The 21,869-nt window shown below is 47.0% G+C and overlaps 2 protein-coding genes across 5 annotated transcripts in view; one reads left to right on the top strand and one right to left on the bottom strand.

The window, feature by feature from the left end:
- The window catches only part of NCBP1 (nuclear cap binding protein subunit 1), a 52,003-nt gene extending 46,047 nt beyond the window's left edge, over positions 1-5,956 (bottom strand). Inside the window, exons 1-3 of one of the 2 annotated variants that reach the window (XM_054032115.1) lie at positions 5,892-5,956; positions 2,760-2,848; positions 1,317-1,417 (exon numbers count right to left, since the gene is read on the bottom strand). In XM_054032115.1, the coding sequence (XP_053888090.1) occupies positions 1,317-1,417; positions 2,760-2,848; positions 5,892-5,925 (224 nt within the window). In that variant the 5' untranslated portion in view covers positions 5,926-5,956. Of the gene's footprint in view, positions 1-1,287; positions 1,418-2,759; positions 2,849-5,891 lie in introns of those variants that run through there. The other variant, XM_054032116.1, reaches the window with a different exon arrangement.
- Positions 5,957-8,537: 2,581 nt separating this feature from the next.
- Positions 8,538-21,869, top strand: part of TSTD2 (thiosulfate sulfurtransferase like domain containing 2) — a 46,728-nt gene continuing 33,396 nt past the window's right edge. For all 3 annotated transcript variants that reach the window (XM_054031744.1, XM_054031743.1, XM_054031745.1), the window contains exons 1-6: positions 8,538-8,813; positions 9,055-9,263; positions 14,435-14,763; positions 15,832-15,940; positions 18,320-18,445; positions 19,618-19,723. In XM_054031744.1, the coding sequence (XP_053887719.1) occupies positions 9,072-9,263; positions 14,435-14,763; positions 15,832-15,940; positions 18,320-18,445; positions 19,618-19,723 (862 nt within the window). In that variant the 5' untranslated portion in view covers positions 8,538-8,813; positions 9,055-9,071. The remainder of the gene's footprint in view (positions 8,814-9,054; positions 9,264-14,434; positions 14,764-15,831; positions 15,941-18,319; positions 18,446-19,617; positions 19,724-21,869) is intronic.

Here is a 21,869-nt window from a genome sequence, read left to right as displayed (position 1 = left end):
AACATGACTGATTTTAAATGGAAAGTGCTTAAGAAATTCAAAGGGATTGTTCCGATGATAACCTAAAATTATCTCCTTAACTATGTTTTGTATTCATGTGTACTTTTATATCTTGACACTTGCATTACTGTTGTGGGAAACAAATTAACCGCTTGACTAAGATTGTAACTTGCATTACAATTGTCAGAAAAGCGTGGATATAATATCATTTGACCGTGCATTCAATTCTAATTTCAGTTACCCTGGAGCTTAGCACCTTATCTTACACAAGATACAGAAAGTATAAAAATGCAACACCAAGGGCCAGAAGAAATGCCACCAGTTGACAGCTTCATCTGAGGTGGCTCAGCACCAAGGCCCTCCCCTGAAGACCCACACTACCAATAATGAAAGATGGCTTGCAATGGTGGGGTGTAGGTCTGGGACCCCCTGTCTGCTTAACTGCTCTTGGAGCAGATTAAGTCCTTAAGAGAGGGGTGGGCAAACTTTTTGGCTTGAGGGCCACATCCGGGTATGGAAATTGTATGGCGGGCCATGAATGCTCATGAAATTGGGGGTTGGGGTGCGGGAGGGGGTGAAGGCTCCGGCTGGGGGCTCTGGGGGGGAGGGGGCTGCGGATGAGGGGTTGGGGGTGCAGGAGGGTACTCCAGGCTGGGACCGAGGAGTTCGGGGAGTGGGATCAGGTCTGGGGCAGGGGGTTGAGGTGTGAGAGGAGGGCAGGAGTGCAGGCTCCAGGCAGCGCTCGACTCTGCTTCTGGGAGCTGCTTGAGGTATGTCCCCACTCCGGCTCCTATGCAGAGGCGCGGCCAGGAAGCTCTGTGCGACGCCCCTGCAGCTCCCATTAGCCACGGTTTCTGGCCAACGAGAGCTGCAGGGGAGGTGCTTGGGGCGGGAGCGGCGTGTGGAGCCCCATGGCTGCCCCTACGCATAAGAGCTGGGAGGTGGGGGGGGGTAAAGACATGCCACTGCTTCTAGGAGCCACACAGAGCAGGGCAAGCCCTTGACCCTGCTCCTCGGCTGGAGCACTGGAGCGGGGCAAGCCCTGGACCCCGCTCCCTCGCTGCAGCTCGAGGGCCGGGTTAAAATGTGTGGAGGGACGTAGTTTGCCCACCCCTGCCTTAAGAGAATGCAGTGTGTATGTTAGTTTTTCCTCCAGTTGTTACTATTGCCAATTTCCTTCGCTAAAAGTAAACTTGAAGTGTCAGTAATGTACGAGCTGTTCATAGGAACATTTTAAATATGTCATGTATGTTTGAAAAGCATTTAGTGTAGATAATACATCATCACCTGGCTCCACAAATCTTTGGCATACATACACTGTACAAAGAATTCTTAATATCTTGCTTTTGTAGTTCGGCAGATCAGCCTCCAAGACACCAGCTAGGCCTTCCAAGTTGCTCTCCAAAGAAGAAGTACTCTAAGAAGGGAGATAATTAGAAACCCATCACAACCAAATCAAGAGATAGCCAGCCAATCCTTCAGTAACAAGCCTGTTTGAATAGAAGACTATTTTATTGTGCTCCTATTGATAAAAGATAAATCTGGGTAAGAATAAAATTTGTATTTTGTTTTTTAGTGGGAGAGATGCAATACCTCCTGAATTCCACACAGAACTGTTGAAGGCAGTCCATTTTTATTTCTTTGTTACTCTCAATCTACTGCAAATGTATTAAGGGGGAGGACCATCCTAATCTCATTTAAATGTTTTTAAAAAGAGAACTAAAACAATCCCTTAAGTATCTACAGCCCGGATTGTGAAACATACAGGGCCTACCATGCAAGTGAGATACCTATGCTGCCATGCCCCCTGAAATTTAAAGAATTAGAACAGTTGTGTACAGTATTTAATTGAAACATTTCCAATTAGCTTTCCACAGAGGCATTTCTAAGGTTTTTACTATTTCAGCAATCTGGACAGCAGGAAAAGTTAGTGAGCATACTATTCAATTAATTTTGCCAGTGTTCAACAAGCAATATTATCCACAGAGTAGTATCCAGTTAGAGCAGGGGTTCTCGAACTGGGGGTCGGGACCCCTCAGGGGGCCATGATGTCATTACATGGGGGGGTCATGAGCTGTCAACCTCCACCCCAAGCCCCGCTTGCCTCCAGCATTTATAATGGTATTAAATATATTAAACAGTGTGTTTAATTTATTGGGGGGGGGGGGGGGGGGGGGAGTCGCACTCAGAGGCTTGCGATGTGAAAGGCATCGCCAGTAATGAAGTTTGAGACCCACTGAGTTAGAGATAGCAGAATATGACTAAAGTATTTATGGAAAACTGGGTGAAATTAAAATTAAATTAGTATTTACAAACACTAACCAGTTAGTCCTACTTACTACTTATTTTATACCATCTTTCCTTACCTGGCTTCACGCCATTTTTTCTTCTCTATAATAGACTGGTCTTTTTCTGGAGCTGTCTTCAGTGTATTTTCTGTTTTCCCCTTCTCTCCCTGTCCACCCTCACTTTTTGATTCCCATCCATAGCAGGGATCTTCCTCTTACTCTATATTTTGTTTATCCCTTCCTCCATCAAAATCCCTCAATAAAAACCCTGCACTTCTCTTTTTGAATTTATTCCATCAGTATCCTTTTTCCCCTCCAACACCCACTCACTAGATTCAGGACTACACTACTAGCCACTGATACAAAGTCTCAATTCATGTACTAGACAGAGCTCTCTCAGAAGCCTAAACTCTTACATCCAAGGATTCAAAACCAATAGCTCAACTTGTCAGAAGGAATTGGTACTCATACCTTCTCTCCCACTCTGCATATTAAAGATTCCAGTCTCTCTTCAATTTCAGATGGCTCAGACGTTCTCCTCCTTTTATGAGGTTGTCCTCCTGTTTCAATACATTCATGAAACCAAGAATACCAGTTAAATAATTCCTTAACTGCTTTAAAAAAAAAAAATTCTGAACAATTCTGTCAGCCTCAACTCACGTTCCAGTTCTGTACTATAATAAAAATTACCCACAAGAAATTCAGGTGTTGCTACTACTTAAGACAGACCTAACAAACATGAATACAAAGCTAACGTATTAATTAAAACATATCCAGTTTCTGTAGCCATTTTACTCTCTAGGATTTTATTCACAGCTAATCAAGTCCTTTTCACCCTCTTATTTGAAAGAAGTTTTTGGAAGCGCATTGCCGCTTAAGTGGCAAGATACAGTATCAGTGGTACATGCAGAATAAGTTAAGCACATGTTATAGAGTTAGCAGTACCTAAACACTGCTCATCTGAAGTATCATTTGGGATTATCTGGCACCAAAGATAACATGAGAACATGCCTAAGCAAGGATGCTCATGTAGCCTTTTACTTATCAGGTTTTTTTATTTTGGAAAAAAGACTAAACAATCACTAAAGACCTTTTAGAGTTGATATTAGTTAAACTCAATGCTCAATAAGAGCTGAAAATGTTGCTAGCAAAAATAGTAGAGTCTCTGTCTGTAGGATTGCATCAAGTTAACTATATATGCCCCAAAAGCTGCATCTAGTCTATACACGATCTTATCACACTGTCATTACCAGGGCATTAAGTGAAATGACTGATGGATATCACACGTGGTTCATTTTCTCACCATCTCCCCAGGGTAGAACTGTATATACTGTGTACTTCTTTTTAGTAGAGTTTCATCTGTTTTAAAAGCTGCACACTGCTATATAGGTGGAAGAGAAGGCAAGGTGGAAATTGTGCCCCTTGCAGCTGGAGCAATGGTGGCGAAGTTTGTAATGGTCCTTCGAACTCCCGTAGGAGCTGTGACCAGCCTGGAACTGGCCACAGAGTCTGCATCCTGCACAGATGAACCTTCCCCTTATGGTAGTAAATTCTATTGTGCCAAGGAGTGAAGCTGTCGACCACAGTCCTCATGCCAGAGCTTTTTAGCTCATCTTTTAGACATGTTGGGTCCAGGTCACTGAGCACCTTCAAGATAAAGGACTGAAACCTTGATGTGATTCTCTAAGAAGCCAGCGTACAGTGCAGGACAAGTTCAATGTGCTCCCAGTAACCTGTGTTGTAGCTTTCTGTATAGGTGGACTGACAGCTTTATGTCCAGGTATATCACATTAGTATTAGTGCCAGCAAGGAATCCAGGAGCGTTGCTAACCTACAGACGGACAGTCTGATCAGTTGTGGATGTGTACGTACCTTTAATAAAAAGACTGCCCCATGGCTGCAAATTCTCCAAAGCAACCCCCATAATCTGTCTTGCTTGAGTTCAGCTTCAGCCAGCTGTTCACATATCAGCTGATAGTCCAGTGCTTGGATGGTATCTTGATAGTGGCAGGGCTGTATGCAGTGACGAGTAGGTAGTGGTGGTTGTCATCCGTATATTGCTGGCACCTGAATCCAGTCATCTCACCAATTTATCTAGTGGCTCCATGTACAACTGAACTGGGGAAACCGAGGTGGCCTGTTTGTGGGCAGGCATGACAGCAGATCCATGCAGCCTTCCTAAGTGTGCATTCCTTTACAGTGAAGTAGAATGCTAGTTCTTCCCAGTGCTTAGCGCTGGTGTGGGCTGTAGGCACTCAGTACAGGTGGTTTAGCTCCTTAAGACATGATTTGACAGGTTCAGCAGAGATTGACAGGAAGGTTCTTGTGGCCTGTAATACAGCCTCAGCGTAGGCTGGCAGAAATTCTTTGTTTCAGCCTTTGTTTTCCACCTTCTCTCCATCTAATGCAGGTTGTCAAAAAACCAAGGAGATCTATGTGGTGATGGGGAGGAAGGGGACATTTGGGGCCAGCATATTGATAGTTGAGGCTACTATACAATGATGATTCACAATATTTTCAACTCCTGAGTGACAATCTGCTAGCATGCTTGCAGGCACCTATACACATCCCATTGCAATCAGATGGGCTCTGCACAGTAGAATACTAGGCCACACTCAGCAAGCAGGTGGGGGTAGATATAGTTTAAAATGTTTTTAAAAGGGCACAGAATCACAGAATATCAGGGTTGGAAGGGACTTCAGGAGATCATCTAGTCCAACCCCCTGCTCAAGGCAGGACCAATCCCCAGACAAATTTTTGCCCCCATACCTAAATGGCCCCTTCAAGGATTGAACTCACAACCCTGGGTTTAGCAGGCCAATGCTCAAACCACTGAGCTACTCCTCCCCCCAATGCGATTCAAAGCTGCTGTTGCTACTGCCATTAAGTGAAACAGATTAGCAAAAGTTCTTGGCATCTAGATTGTGTCTACTACAGTACTTTATAAATCAAGACAATATAACAGGCAAAGGCCTTCCAGAACATTAAAGGTCACCAATTAATTCTCCTGAAACAGAAACATGAACTCAATTTATTATACCAGGGTGAGAGGCAATGAACGAATACGCTCCCCCAAAGCACCGTACACTGTTACGGGGATGTTTTCATTTCGGGGAGATACGCTCTAGATATTCACCAAAGAAATCAAAGGAAAAACACAGCTAGTATATACTGGGAGACCCTTGGGTGAGGGGCAGGGACCTTTCTGCTGAGTGCTCAGGGCAGCGTCACACACTACATTCAGGACAGAACTACCGCCTGGCCTGCAAACACTCCCTGCTACACGTCGCGTTGCTCAGGTGAGTAAAGTGGCCGGAGCCCGGAGGGTTACTCGCCTGCCCACAGCCCAGCACGTGCACAGCGCAGACTGGCCGGAGCCCGGCTCGGAGCGGCGCCGGGCTCCGGTTCGCATCGCTACAGGCAGCGCCACAAGCTCCGCTCCGCTCCCCGGCCCCGCCCGCCTTTGTCCGCCTGACACCGGAGAGACGCGGGAGAGCGAGGCGGGCTCCCGCCCCAGCCCCGGGGCTCGCGCGTTTCCCTCGGGCCGCCGCAGGGCCCCGCCGCCGCGCCGCGCTCCCCTCCCCGCGGCCCCGCCCCGCTCACCATCGTTCTCGTCGCTGTGCCGCCGCCGCGACATGCTGGCGGCCGGGCCGGGCCGGGCGGGGCGGGGCGCGCGGGCTGCGGGGGCGGCGCGAGGCAGGCGGCGCGGAGCAAGGGCCCTGGCGGCGCCTAGAAGCGTTTCCCTCCGGCCGCCCCCTCCCAATCCAGCTTCCGTCCAGCCGCGCCCGCGAGCTACTTCCGGGGCAAAGGGCGGCGGGAGAGTTGCCACTACACTACGCCACGCCACGCCCCCACCCCCTTCCTCGCGAGCACTGAGCGCCGCTCTATCTGCTGCTCTATGGTATGGCGGGGGATGACGTCCGGGGCGGGCAAGGGACAGTCGCGAAATTATCAGAGTCCCTGGGAGGCGAAAAAGCAACCCTTCCCGGGAAAGGGGCCTGAGTAAGGGCCCGATCCTGCCCGGGCCCGTGACGCCCCCAGCTCCCACGGGCCCAATCCTGAGGCGCTCTTAGCGCCCGATCCTCCTCGGAGTGAAGCCAATGTTCTAGCTCCTGTGGGCACCAATGGGCCCGATCCTGAGGTCGCCCCCCCCCCCCCCAGCGCCGCACGGGCCTGATCCTGCCCTCAGTGGAGTCAGTGTCTTAGCTACTGCTGGCTCCAGTGGGCCCGATTCTGAGCCCCTGCAGCTTCCAGTGCCCAGCCAGGCCAGCGCTGACAGGCCAAGGAGCGGGACGGGCTCGTGGCGATGGGAGCACAGGGCTGCCGGCAATGGCAGAAGCTTTCCCCAGAGCGGGCGGCGCAGCGTTGTGTGCAGCCAGCGCAGCCCACACCTGGGCCCTGGGCCGGGGGCACGGCTGGGGGCACGGCCCCATCGGTCAGGCCCAGGCTCACGGTACCAGTGGCTGGACAGACTAAACCATAGGGTTGCCAACCCTCCCGGATTGGCCTGGCGTCTCCTGGAGTCGGCATCCATGTCCCGGTGACCACTGAAAGCAATTCAGGAGATTTTAATAGGAGATTTTAAGACAATGACATTATGTCATGTTGGGGGGAAATCTCCCAGAATAGCTTCAGTCAGAGTTGGCAACCCTACTAAACCACCGGGTTCCCCCCAGGCCTTACAGTGTTTGGTGTGAGCACTTCTGTTACTGTTGCCCACAGGGCTGGGTGCAGCGGGGTGATTCCTGTGTCTAGACACCCCGAGCGCTGTCTGGCTCCTGTGCTGGCCTTGGCCACGGGTGGGCGGTACACCCACACCACCAAGCTACACGCTCAGCGAGTGAAATACTATCACAGGTATTTCGGTGCCTGACTGAAATGATTGGAAGCTGGGCTCTTAAATGCCTTTGAGGAGCTGAGCCATTGTTACTAGTTTGGGCGCAATCATGCAAATGCATCCATATGGGAGACTCTCTAGGCTTCATGTATTTATACCGGCTCCTGTATTTTTCACTTCATGCATCTGATGAAGTGGTTTCTAGCCCACGAAAGCTTATGCCCAAGTAAATTTGGTAGTCTCTAAGGTGTCGCAAGGACTCTTCGTTGTTTTTTCTCTAGGCTTTGTAAATCTTTAATTAGCTCTCCAAGGGACCAGGAAAAGTCAATTGCCTGTTAGAATGTGGCACACACCACTGCAATGTAAAAATCAAACAAGGAATTGTACCAGGAACCAGATGGTACCTTAACGCAGGTGTAGTCAACAGGTGGACCGCAGGCCAAATCCAGACCACCAGATGCTTTCAAACAGACCCCAACATCTTTTTATTTACATATTGACTACCCCTGCCTTAAAGTGTTCACACTATTCAGGGAGTTGCCTGTTGGATTTCATACTGCAAATGGAATTACAAATGTAAAACTGTCTCACAATCTGTTCAATGTATGTTATTCACTGAAAAAAATAGAGCTGGTTGAACTGTCCCCCCACATAATAGTTCTCCATTGGAAAACGCAGTTTTGTCTAAAAACATTTTGGAGGAACATGTAAATTTTCAACAGCAAAGTGTCAAATTATTTTGGCTTTCTTGATTTTATGTCAAAACATTTTGCTTCGATAAGGTAAAAATAATTCATAATGACTTTCTTGTTTTATTATATTTGGTTTTGACATTATATGTTAAATATATTTCTATATTATATTTCACATTTTAGATTTTTCTGTTGTGTTTCAACATTATCAAAACAAAATGTTCCAAATCAAAAAATGTTGGAATTTCCATTCTGTGAAAATGTTCAAAAACTCAACTTTTTGTTCCAAAATAAATTTCAGAATGTTGGCATTTCCGGCAGGATGGAAATTCCTTTTTCTGACCAACTCTACTGAATGCATTTCATACTGTGTGTGTCGTGAAAGTCCTCTATGGTACAGAACATTCCCTGGCAGGGCAAGACTTGAATTCCTCTTGCACTCCAGTAGAAAGCTCTGGAAGAGGAGCAAGATGGACACGAGGCTAGAGACACAAGAAGTGCATGTTGGTGTCACAGATACGACACATTTCTCTCTCTCTCTCTCTCGTTGTAGCAGTTTTACATGGTTCTGGTTTACTTGTACAAATAGTAACACCATCAAGATGAGCAGTCCATAACTGTTATTTTGTCAGTATAGTTATTATAAAAAGGTTGTGAATTGTGAATTGTCCCTGAGGTGAAGTGTTTCCAGGAAGGAGGTGTGAGATGAGACATGCTTCCTCCAGTAAAGAGAGAGCAGAACCATTTACCTTCCAGAGAAGGCAGAGAGAAGAGGGAGCCACAAAATCCATAGCCTGCTATGCAGTATTTAGCATACGGATCAGTCACACTTTCCAATGAACTGGTCAGGGTTTTTGAAACCATGATTATTTCGGTATACCCCTATCCAGCAAAACTTGTGAGATAGGAAGAGATCATGGGGACTTACTGTTCTAAGCTTAGTTGAAAATGTCTGTCTCTGAAAGCCTGGCATAAAGATCTCCAGACAGCTATCTGGTAACTTCTGTGAACACTGTTTTTATGGTCTTAAATTCTTAAAAGGTTAAGGCTTGCTGCTGGCTGACTTTTTTGCTGTTGTAGGGCAGTGACAAAGGCTGTGAAGACAAAGACTGCCTTTAGCAATGTCTGTCAGCAGTGTGCTTTTATTGTTTTGAATGTATAGTATTGATAATACGTTATTTGCTGTGTATGTTTGATCAGAATATAGACAAATCTGTTTTGCCTGCATCTTCCCTAGATCACAGAACAGGATTTATGCCTAACTGCAGTGACACAGCAATGATATCTTCTTCTGTGCTGCTGGATGGAGGAGATGAAGTGGAGTGCAGTATTTTAAGATTTCCAGATCTGGACTTGAAAGATCCTCTTCCTTTGACAGCCAAAAGCAATCTCAAAGCGGAATCAGATACCAGTGTCAGAAAGAAGTATGCATTTGCAAAGAAGAAGGTACATTTTAGTATAGTACTTCATTGCGTATGTTCATAATGCAGATTATGCAATTGCACAATTTCTTTGTTATCTTGTAAGAACTTGCTTTACAGAGTTCCTATCTCATTCCTGCTACACCCTTAATTCTTGTTATAGTAATAAGTTAAAAATAATTTGGCTCCATTAGTATCATATTTAAATGAAAGGAGTCTGCAATTACTACCTTTAAAGCAGTGGATCTCAACCTTTCCAGATTACTGTACCCCTGGCAAGAGTATGATTTGTCTTGTGTACCCCCAAGTTTCACCTCACTTAAAAACTACTGGCTACAAAATCAGACATAAAAATACAAAAGTATCACAGCACACTATTACTGACAAATGGCTTACATTCTCATTGTTACCATAGAATTATAAAATAAATAAATTGGGATATAAATATTGTACTTTCATTTCAGTGTATAGCATATCGAGCAGCATAAACATGTCATTGTATGAAATTTTAGTTTCTACTGACTTTGCTAGTGCTTTTTATGTAGCCTGTTGTAAAACTAGGCAAATATCTGGATGACCTCTGCGTATTCCCAGAGTTACGCATACCCCTGGTTGAGAACCACTGCTTTAAGGCAAATGGGGATGTAATGACCTGATTCAACAAAGCACTTAAGTATGTGCTTAAATTTAAGTGCTTTGCTGAATAGGTAGGGATTTTAAACACTTGCTTAAAGTTTAGCTATGCTTAAGCTGTTTGTGGAATTGGGCCTAAGAGAGGATGTTAGTGCATTAAAGTATTGTCAATGGTTTGCTGCTGTTGGATAAATGAAAAGGTGAATCTGAAACATAGAATTCAAACACAGAGAAACCAATGTTTAAAGAGACACTCTCCGCTTGAAATCTAGTCAGTTTAAAGAAAAAAATTGATTAAAAGTTTCCAATCTGAAATCTCCTCTTCCTCCTGCCAATTTTTGCAGGTGTGGAGCAATATTTTCTTATTTAAAAAAAAAATTCCCATTTTAATGTTGCTATATGAAAGACTCACACATTCACTGTGGTCAGGTGTCCTCTGGTGCAACAGTGAAACGCACTTTACATACAGTGATTCTGCCTCTCTGGACTAAACAACAATAGCAACTGATTATAGTGAAACAGACTGTTACACCGAGTACTGTCAAATACACTGACAAATCACTGATGTTAGAGGGCTTATTCCTTCATCCTCTCACTTCCCTGGTCCTTCTCGGATGAACAGAAAGCAACAATATCCGAAGTCTGAAAGTGCAAACAATTCGATGTTTATTGGGGTGAACTTCCAGCAAGCATGATTCCAGTTTCCTTCCTCAGTGTCCCCCTTCCCAGCTCTGACACCCCAGAGCCTTGCCTATGTCCCTGTTCCCATTCCCCCCCTTAGCAAAACATGATTCCAATTTCCAACCCACCCCTTACTTCCTGATTGACTGCAGACTATGTAGTAAAACCTGAGTTCTGCTCAGCTATACCTTAACCAATCATTTTACTGAAATTTAACTAACTAATCCTAACATATTGTAACATGATTATCTAATTAATTATATCCCACCACCTTAATTAGTTTACACCCAGCAAAATTAATTATACAGCAGACAGAAACAATCACAGAACCAGACAAAGATTATACAGACAAACAATAGAGAAATGGGGATTACAGTGATAGAACAACAAAGAAATGAGGATTTCACATCCCAGCTATTGATAAGTGAATTCTTGCCAGACAGGATGCTATCAGACTGAGGGCTTGGCTACACTTGCGAGTTACAGCGCATTAAAGGAGCCCCGGGGCACACTAGCTCACTACCTGTCCACACTGGCAAGGCATGTAGAGTGCTCTGACTCTGTGGCTAGAGTGCTGCTGGTACTCCACCTCGGCGAGTGGAATAACGTTTGCTGCGCCCCCACTGGAGCACCCCAGCGTCAGTGTGAATGAGGTGTTGCATTACTGCGCTCTGATCGGCCTCCGAAAACGTCCCATAATTCCCTTAAGTCAAGTGGCCACTCTTGGCATTGTTTTGGATATGCCCTTTGAAAGCTCAGTTTGACAGCCGGCTGCTTATCTGCTCCGAGACAAAGCAACCATTACTGTGGAATGCTGCGTGAGAGAGAGAGAGGTGGGGGGTAGGGGGGATCTGCTGCTGTCTGAACTTACAGACAACATGCTGACATGCTCTCAGCACCCCAAAAACCCACTCTCTCTCCACCCACATACACACAACACACTCACTGTCACACTCCACCCAACCCACCCCCCTTTGAACAGCATGTTGCAGCCACTTGCATGCTGGGATAGCTACCACAATGCACTGCTCTCTGTGGCTGTTGCAAGAGCTGCTAATGTGGCCATGCCAGTGCGCTGTCAGCTGTCAGTGTGGACAGACTGCAGCACTTTCCCTGCTGCATGCTACGAAGGCGGGTTTAACTCAAAGCGCTCTACGTCTGCAAGTGTAGCCATGCCCTGAGTTTTCTTTAAATCTTCTAGGCTCTTCCCTTTCTCTGGAGGTGATAGATTGAGTCACCTTTTGAACAGCCCAAAACTGCCTTAATTCAGTGTGACGGGTGAGGGCGTGACCGTTGGCTTCCCGGCTTATGGCTGCCTCTGCTGCTTAGCCACAGGCTGTAGCTTAAGAACCAGGCCTCAGACAGTAGGAGATGGCTCTTACACCAGCAGACAGTGATTTTAATTCTCTCTTTTATACCTTTATAACTAGCTAAATAATACGAATACACTAAATTCTTAAAGGATAGGCCTTTGCAGACAGGCCTAAATATCTACATCCTAATGTAGCAGGGTGGTTAAAGGGCTTAAAGCAGCCCGGGAGAGGCTGTGGCAGAGGAAAAGCTGGGCTGATTGGGAAGCAGCCCCAGCTGTAGCCAGTGCAATCAGGTCCCAGCTGGCCCTCATAAGAGGGCAGGGGGCCAAAAGGAAAGAGTCTAGAGAGAGAAAAACATGGCTGCCTGGAAAGCTGAGGAGGGGACCTCGGGTGGAGCAGTGCTGGGGAAGGGCAGAGGGAGCTGGGGAGCTCCAGCCTAGCAAAGCCCCAGGCTACAGGCCGAGTTAAGGGCCCATAAAAGGGTGCTAGGGCTGCAGAGGGGCAGCCCAGGAATAGGCAGAGGCAGCTGGTCCAACCCCCCTTGCTGATGGTGAGGGGTTTACAGACTGCGTCTGCCCCAGGGAGCGGGGGCGAGATGGAGACGGGCAGTAGCCACTGAGGCTAGGTGGGGATAGGGGGTTGGGGGTTCCCCTGGGAGGGGAGACCCAGTGTGAGGGGGTAATGTGGTGGGCAGAACCCCTGGGCAAAGAGTCCGTGAGGGACACGGGGGGGGAGGCAGTGGCAGGCAAGACATCAGCCAGAAGAGGGCGCTCCGGAGCTGGAAAAGATCTAATTCCCTGGACCACCAGCAGGAGGCGCTGCGCCGGTGAGTCAGCACCCGGCCACACCTAACAACTGGGTTGCATGCAACAATCATGGGTGGGAAAGACTCTCCTTATCAGACAGAAATGACATATTAAAGGGATAGTTTTATTTTAATAATGTTATTCCCCACTTTTGTACCTAAAAACTGGTGTTTGTATGTGAAAGGAAATTTTCAAGATGCCCTGCAAGGATGCTCACTACATTTCCAAGGCTAAACCAAATGTATTGCATCACTGTGCTACAGTAAAACCGAACAGTGCTGAAAATCTAAGTGTGCAGAGACTGCCTTGGTAATCCTGCTCACAGCGAAGAATGAGGTTTTTGACCTATGAGGAGAGGCTGAGGGAACTGGGATTGTTTCTTCTACAGAAGAGAGAAGAATGAGGGGGATTTGATAGCTGCTTTCAACTATGTGAAAGGGGGTTCCAAACAGGAGTCCTGGCCCCCAGTTTGAGAACCCCTGATTTTGAAGCTACAGGGGGGATATTTAAGGCTCCCAGCGGTCGGCTCAGCTCTGCTCAGGCAGCCTGCAGTGCATGTCCTTGTATCTTCTGATACCATCTGCTACACTTACTCAGACACATGGGGTTGCTGAATGTACATAGTATGTGGCACCATGCACATATCTATGTACACATCTTCCCAAACGGCCGTGTGTGACAGAGCCCCCCAAAATAGGAGGCAGAGAGGGTTGTGACTCCTGAAGTGACACCTCACTCTCCTTCCCTTTCCTCTGCAGTCTAAGCCCCTATCAAGCCACTGTTCTCCCCTTTCCCATCCTCCCTCAGTCTGCCCCATATCCCACCTCCCTGCCCTCCTCTGGGTGATGCTGGAGAGCCCACTAAGCAGGTGTTTCCCGTGCTGCCTGGGCTCAGGCAGGGGGCTGCTGGTGGAAGTGCACATCTCAGACAGGGGCCAGGAGCAGGGAGGGCAGACACAGCCACCCTGGCAGTGGAGTTAACTGGACTCAGCGGTAGGCAGCTGCATGCACTCAGGCAAGAGGTCAGTGGGGGCAGAAGATGTGGGACATTCTAGGGATGTGGCAAGATGGTGGGACCTGCCCTCCAAATGTGTGATGTCCCAAGAACCACAGGGTACTTGAGGGGCTTGTCCATGAACAGGAGAGCATGGTTATATTTAAAACATAAGACTTAATTACTCCAACAGTGGGTCGATGGGGCTGGAAACTGCCGGGTTGTTGCTGATTGGTGTATCCACTTACTATGATTATATGACAAATCGGAGTGTTAATGCGGAGGTCACTGGAATGCTTGGAAATATCGTTCCATGACAGTGTCCTGGGCAGCAGCATGTTTCCGTGAGGCCGGCAGTGGGGGTTCTGTCGGGGGGCTGCAGGTGCAGGTTGTGGGGACGGATGGGGGTGCTGTGGCAGCACTGGAACAGGAAGTGCTTGTGTTTCTGTTGTGGTTTGGGGCCCAGTACTGCAAAGCTTCCCAATATGGTACCCTAGGCTGGGCCCAGAGAATAACTCTGCAGTTGGTTAATGTGGCAGCTGTTTCTAATGAAACCAAGAGCCTTGGCAAGGCAGAGCGACAGCATCACAAGAAATGCATTGCTGAGGGATCCCAGGGTGTGTACTTACCCTAACACCGTGCCCAGTAACTGGGCAGCCTGTTTAAAAGCACCACATCGCTGGGATTTGTCCTTCATCCAGTCTCGAGTCGTGTGACAGGATCTAGGGAGAAATCAAAGCCTAATTGACAGTGTTTGTAATGCATTGCAGGCATTTGCCCTCTTTGTCAAAGCAAAGGAAGTGCATGTCACAGCTAGCTGCCCTCCAGCTACGTGCAGAGTGGGACTGGGGTGGAAATGCTGCGGACAAACCTTTAACGACCTCACCGGCATTCACATACACGTCGCCACGCAGCATTCCAGTGACATCCGGCAGCAGACAGGTGTGATTCTAAAGCAGTTGGCTGCTGAAGCCAGCACCTCAAGTAACCCAGCTTCTGCAGACGAGGCAGATAGGCTAAGCGGTCCCACCTGTAACAGCCAGGAGCTCTCTGATAGGCTCCCAGACACAAGCCACATTAGTTTTGATGAACTGACAAGGTAAGAAATTGCCTCAACAATATGAAAACTGTGTTTCTCACTGTAAGCCTAGGGTGAGCCAATGCAAAGGCATCCGTGTCACTGTTTGCACCAGTTTAACTACAGCCATTTCAAGTTAGTTTTAATTAAACTGTGTCAACTTTTGTGTATGACAAGGCCTTAGTTGATGCAACTTCCCACCTTCGTCTGATCCCTCTAGACCCCCTAGGAACCTAGAGCCCCCTGGACTCATTCCCACTTACTAAATTCACCTTGTGCAGCCATTCTGACCCGTGCGAAGGGAGTGTGAAGCCCCACCATGCTGATCTGGGAGCATTTCACCCCCACTTTACACTGGTGTAAATGACTGCACACCATGCAAGGCAGTGGAGAATCAGGCCCCATCTCTGTATTTTTCCGACAGAGTCAAAGAAGGTCTGGGGTGGAGGAACTCACACACTCAGAGGCCATAAAAAGGCTTCTCTCAAGGAAAGCAGCTAGCAGGAGAGGGTGAGAATATGCAACTACCCTCTACTGTCACCCTCTCCTGGCTCTCCAGCGTGTGGGTTATACCATTTGTCTGAGTGTAAGAGCCCAGCTTACACCACCTCAGAATTTGGCTCCTGATTGGCCCTTTAAAAAACATGGATGTTTTTTGCACGTGGCTAATTCAAATTTAAGTTTAGTTTTCAAACTTCAGCCTTAGTTCTCAAGGAGCCTCTGACATGTCTGGAAAATACAAGTCCTCGCGTTGCATGTGTTTAAAGAAATCTGGTTCTCAAATGCAAATGAGATATGAGCTACTGGCAATGAAATGCCATGCAGGGCTAGTTAGTTTTTTTGTCAACATTGGCAAGGCCAGTATAGGGATATAGAGATCTGCACCATCTCTGACTTATTTCCACTTCTTGAAGTAAATGAAAACAAACAACATAGCCCCACAAAACCTTTTGACAACAGCCTGGAGGAAACTGTCCAGTTCTCTAAGGATGAATTCCCTGTCTGTCACCAATCACAGTATTAACTGCATAGTCTTGTGTGCTGCTGAATCTAAAATACTCTTCCTATTTGTTCTCCCGCTTGTGGCAGTGGAGTGGGAGAAGTACTGTTATATTACTGTTACCGGGAGGTGAAAGACCCAGTGAGGCTCTGTGCTTGGCAGAGGTCTCTGTGCCAGCACCTTCATCTCACTGGCAAGGTAAGTCTTTAAGGAGCGTCTGGTTCCCCTCCCCATATTTGTCTCTGTTTAGCAAGAAACAGTGGCCCAGGAGAGCCAGGCTGTAATCGCACTATTGCATGGAGGGAGAGAGCAGAGTGTTTAACGAGTTACATCGAACTGCACAATGGAGAGCCGCGTAAGGGGGAGGATTGTTTGTCAGGCATGGTTTTGTGGCTCACAACTTCACAGACATTAGGGGCCCCAGTCCATCACCTCATGGTGAGGCATGGTACTGCAGGCCAGCCTCTACCTCAGTTTCTTCAACTACTGTTTCCTGCCCACTCTGGTGGTTTGTGTCTCAGCCCTCCAACCAGGTCATTATAAAAGCTCAATCCCCTTCTGGGCTAGCAGAGTCCAAAGTCACAACCACAAAATAAAGGAGAGTTCTCAGCCCCTTTAAAGTTACTCATCCATCCACCCTCTGCGCTCAGCTCTCAAGTGCTGTACTGCCCCTTCAGGTGAGACACGCCCTGCTAGGTCCCAGGTACTTCCAAATAGTCCTGTGCCAGGGCGGTTCCATCAGTCCTAGCCCAGCTTTTCTCGCTACATGAAGGGCGTCCATCTGTGTTCCTCCCCCAGCTGAGCAGGCTCTCCCCGCTTCAGCCCTTCCCGTCCGACCAGTGCAACAGGTGGGACTGATTTAGTTCACAGCAGCACATTTAACCCTTCCAAGTCTGGGTGGGGTTTGGCTCATCCAGCATTGTGTAGGATTAGTCACTATACGACAGTACATAAAACCATGAACATCTCCAGCCTTTCCTGAACATCTGCAGTGATGGTGCCCTGACTACCTGCTTTGCTACTCTGTTCTGCTGCTCCATTGCTCCCTCAGTCTTTTCCCCAGTGCCTACCCTAAACTTTTCCTTCCTTAGCTTCAGATTTTTGCTTCTTGTCCTACTATCTTCCTAGAGTACAAATAGTTCCTTTTCAGACATTTGTAGTCTAGCTCCCTTGAAATTATTTATGAACTGGGTCCATAACCCCTGACACTTTTTTGATGGACTACAGTAGAACCTCAGTTATGAACACCAGAGTTATGAACTGACCAGCCAACCACACACCTCATTTGGAACCAGAAGTACGCAATCAGACAGCAGCAGAGAGACAAAAAAAAAAGCAAATACAGTACAGTACTTTGTTAAATGTAAACTACCAAAAAAAATATAAATAAAGGGAAAGCTAAAAAAAAGATTTGACAAGGTAAGGAAACTGTTTCTGTGCTTGTTTCATTTAAAGTAAGATGGCTAAAAGCAGCACTTTTCTGCTGCATAGTAAAGTTTCAAAGCTATATTAAGCCAATGTTCAGTTGTAAACTTTTGAAAGAATAACCATAACATTTTGTTCAGAGTTACCATTCCCAAGGTGTTTGTAGCTGAGATTCTACTGTATGTCCTTTTATCTCAGTCTGTCATTCTGTCTCTCATCCCCACTCTGTGCATAATTTTGTTGCCCCTCTTTGTATTTTCTTTAGCTTTTCTGTATCCTTAGGGGTTGGGGACCAGAACAGCACAGTATTCTGAGCTCACAAACCAGCCTATGTCTGGCCTATGAAATGCTTCCCAGAACTGATGGTGTTTAAAACCGAATAAACCCCAAAGCCCTTCATAGACAAAGTCATGCTCCCTCTATCCAAGAGGAAAGAGAAAAAGCACCTTTATATTCTCGCTGGTTTTTTTTTATGCAGCTCCTAGATACCACAGTGAAATGCCCTGAGACATTCATTTCCCCTTCTTTGCTCATATATTTTACTTGGTAGTTTCTCAGTCCTTCCTTCTCAAAGACAGGCGTTACATTTGCCCTTGTCAACTGCATACTTTTCCTCTCGCTCTTGATTTAGTCAAAATTTGCTTCCATCCGTTCTGAGATTGTCTTCACTTCAAAAAAAAATTCTCTATTGGTCTAGCTATAATGCATCTGAGTTGGAGAGATTTCATTGTAACACAGGCACTTTCACCCTTTCTTTCTACCTGCTTTATTGGGACTAATACCACAGTCCTCACTCGGTTAAAACTCCCATTGGAGGTTCTGTCTGACTAATTACTGCAGAATTTGCCCCTTCCTTGTAATTGTTTTTTCTGCTCCTGCACAAGGTTTTCTGACTTCCTCATTATCCTTTTTATGAGTACAGAGCAAAACCGGCCATAGAACAATTCCTTCCTCTTGCAGTTTCTTTTGCTGCACTTCTCCTCTCTCATTCAGGATCACTATAGTTTCCCCCCCACACACACTTTTTCTCTTTTCCTGAACACTTTTCTACAACTCTCCTCTCATTCCCAGCTGGTCCTGATTCATTAATTTCATTTTGATTGGTTTGCATTATGACTAGATCTTAATCTAGCTTTCCTTTCTGGCTTCTAGGTGCGCATTGCTACAGAAGGCATTAATGGGACAGTTGGTGGAAGCAAAGTAGCTACCAGTCTTTATATAGAGGCAATGCTTTCCCACCCTCTGTTCAAAACGATTTTGTGCAGAGAGGATTTCAAGGTAAGAAAAAGGGACCCACATACAGTTATTATTTATTCAAATGTTTGTTTTCATCTGCAGAATTTTTTTTAGAAATAAATGTTACTGCACTAAAAATCCACATTGAACCCAAGGAATTCAGCTCCTGCAGTATTGGCCCAAGGAACAGTTTATTTGGGGATAAATGGTTTTGTTTCATTATTATTTACTGTCCTGTGAATAGTTTTGTCTCCAGTGAGAACTTTTGTATGTTGTAAATAAGACAATCAGATGGAATCATTGAGCATCATGAAACTAAAAGTCCTCTATAAAATTCTAGTGCTGATTTACTCTTTTTTTCATTAGGGCCCCAGCAAAGCCTTCACCTGTGTGTGCGAAGTTGCACATGTGCACTCATGCGTGACATTCTCCCAGCTCAAACACCCGCATGTGCAATTGGCATGTTCTCACGCCTGCCCACACAGAGCTCCTCCTGCATACGTGTTGCTGTTAGTAAAACCCTGAATCTGGCCAGTCCCTCATGCATGACATTAGGGTCCAGTGAGCCTCGCGGATCACTGCACATTGCCATTACACACAGTCCCACCGGGACAGACGGTGTTCTGGGTCAGGGACCATTCTGACTGGAGATCGCAATGAGCCACACAGACACCAGCAGAGCCAGAGATCAGAAGGGAATTTTATTTATTCTTTTAAATTTGACGTGAATTTAGCGATGGTGAATGGTCCCAGCTTGCCAGCCCCAGATAACAAAACCTTTCTTTAATCAGCAAAATAGACTTCGCACATTCAGTGGCAGGGCAGGCCTCCCCATACTGCCTGCTAACAGGTCTTGTTCCTGCCCAAGAGGAACCACTGCTAGCAGAAAGTGGCTGGCTCCGTGTCCCTGGCCCACTCAGCCCTTGGCATCTCCATTAGTGGCCAGTTGACTTTTTTAAAGTGATTTGAATAACTGTCCACTGGCAACTGGACTGGAACCACCACCACTCTCTGGTGGATTCAGAGAGGCAACCATGAAAGGGGAGAAGCCATCACCAATCCCCTGTGCCATCCAGTCCCCCAAAGCGACTTGCTTATATTGACATCTCACATGAATTTAGAAACTCGAAATACAGTGGAGTTTCAGCAAGGGATCTGTTCATCTGTTGGTGTGTCTTTAATGTGGTGGCATGACCTCATTTTTAATTTCCCAGAGCAGTGCTGGAGGAGCTCACTGTTTCCCAGACCTTCGAGTTGGCGTATTTGAAGAGATTGTACCCTTGGGCATCAATCCAAACAAAGTCTCCTACAAAGAAACCGGTACATTAATTTTATGACCAATATCAGGGGGTAGCCGTGTTAGTCTGTATCTACAAAAACAAGAAGAAGTCTGGTGGCACCTTAAAGACTAACAGATTTATTTGGGCATAAGCTTTCGTGAGTAAAAAAGTGAGGTTTTTACTCACGAAAGCTTATGCCCAAATAAATCTGTTAGTCTTTAAGGTGCCACCAGACTTCTTGTTGTTTATGACCAATAATAACTTGTTGATAACAGAGATTGGAACTGAACTGTAAGGCAAATGATAGAGTAATGCACTGTCACCAGAACACCATCTTTGCACAGTAACCAGGATATGACAAAAGCATAGATAGCATTGTTAGAAAACGTCCAGGGAAGCTGCTGTGCCTGCAGTGGGGGTTCCCTTCATAGGGAAACTGCTGGATCAGGTCATTGATTTGCACAATATTTAGCTGCTTTGACAGCTCAAGATTAAGCTGTCCATTTCATTCCACCAGATTAGTAGTAAAGGTCATTGAGTCTTGCCCATAGTTTTGAGAATGAACCACATAACACTTGAAAAGTCATCCTGGGTAAGAGAGGATGTAAGGAGAAACTATATATAATTAATAATGCAATGATTTGGAGGAGTTTTTGAGCACAAGAAATATTTATAATTGCTTTAAATATGCATGAGATGTGGATATTTCAGACAGCTGTGAAATTGCCTTTACAGCACAAATACTGTAAGCCTAGTAGAGATTGCAGTGTAAGTATTGCTGCTGCATTTGGTATTTCACAAAGAGCCAATAATTACTGCAGATAGCCTGTTAATTCCTCAGATCCAAACTCTACATCAGGGGTCGGCAACCTGTGGCACACGGGCCAAAGATGGCACGCAAGCTGATTATTAATGGCACCCTGCCGGGGTCCTGGCCCCACTCAGCCCCCCCGCCCACCGTTCTCTCCTGTGGGGGCAGGAAGCAGAAGCTTGGTCTTGCCGGCAGCAAAGCTTCCCCCTCCCCCGCTTCTTCCCCCAGTGTGGTGCTTCCCTGCCCCTCCCACTCTCACTCCCTCTCCCTGCCGCCAATCAGCTGATCGCCCTTGCGAGGGGGTGGGGGAGCAGAGCCACAGCATGCTCGCTGCTCTGGGAAGGAGGCAGAGAAGAGGTGGGCACGGGTCCCTGGGAGAAGAGGTGGGGACGGGGCATATTCCCTCCAGCCCTCTGCCCTGAATACGCCGCACACCCAGCCCTCTGCCCTGACCCCTGAACCCCGTGACACACACACACACACACACACACACACACACACACACACACACACACAGCCTTCTGCCCTGACCCCTGCCCCCCCTCACACACACACACACACAGCCCTCTGCCCTGACCCAGCACCCCTCACACACCTTCGTTTTGCCTCCTGCACCCCCCACACATACCCAGCCCCCGCCCACTCCATGCCCTGACTTTTGCACCCCCCCACATCCTCACCCCCACCCTGAGCACCAAACGGGACTCCTGCACCCCCCCCACATTCCCACCCCCGGTCTGGGGTCCCAGCTGTCGGCCCCACTCAGCCCGCTGCCGGTCTTGGGTCCTGGCTGCTGGCCCCTTGCCAGCCGGGGTCCTGCAAGCCCCGCTCAGCCCGCTGCCAAACTGGGTGAACGGAACCCCAGACCGGCAGCGGGCTGAGTGGGCCGGCGGCGTAAGATCAGCATTTCAATTTAATTTTAAATTAAGTTTCTTAAACATTTTGAAAACCTTGTTTACTTTACATACAACAATAGTTTAGTTATATAATATAGACTTATCGAGAGAGACTTTCTAAAAAACGTTAAAATGTATTACTGGCACACGAAACCTTAAATTAAAGTGAATAAGTGAAGACTCGGCACACAACTTCTGAAAGATTGCTGACCCCTGCTCTACATGAAGGGCCTAATCCAAAGCCCACTGGGGTTAATGGGAGACCCTCAATTGGTGGTGTTAGGTTTTGGAACAGATCCTAACATCCCACTTCAACAAAGCACTTAAGCCTGTGCTTAGCTTTAAGCATGTGCTTAAGTGCTTTGTTAAACTGGGACCTAAGGCCCTAGTCTGGCTCTGGGTGAAGCTAAAGGCAAAGCTCCCATTGATTTCAGTGGAGCAGGATCAGGCCCTAACTGTGAGTTCTGCTGTTATACTGC

Source organism: Malaclemys terrapin, chromosome 6 (assembly GCF_027887155.1).
Source record: "Malaclemys terrapin pileata isolate rMalTer1 chromosome 6, rMalTer1.hap1, whole genome shotgun sequence".
In the NCBI taxonomy this organism is placed as follows: domain Eukaryota; kingdom Metazoa; phylum Chordata; order Testudines; family Emydidae; genus Malaclemys; species Malaclemys terrapin.
Note: the sequence above shows the minus strand (reverse complement) of the source record. Positions and strands in the feature narration are given on the sequence as shown.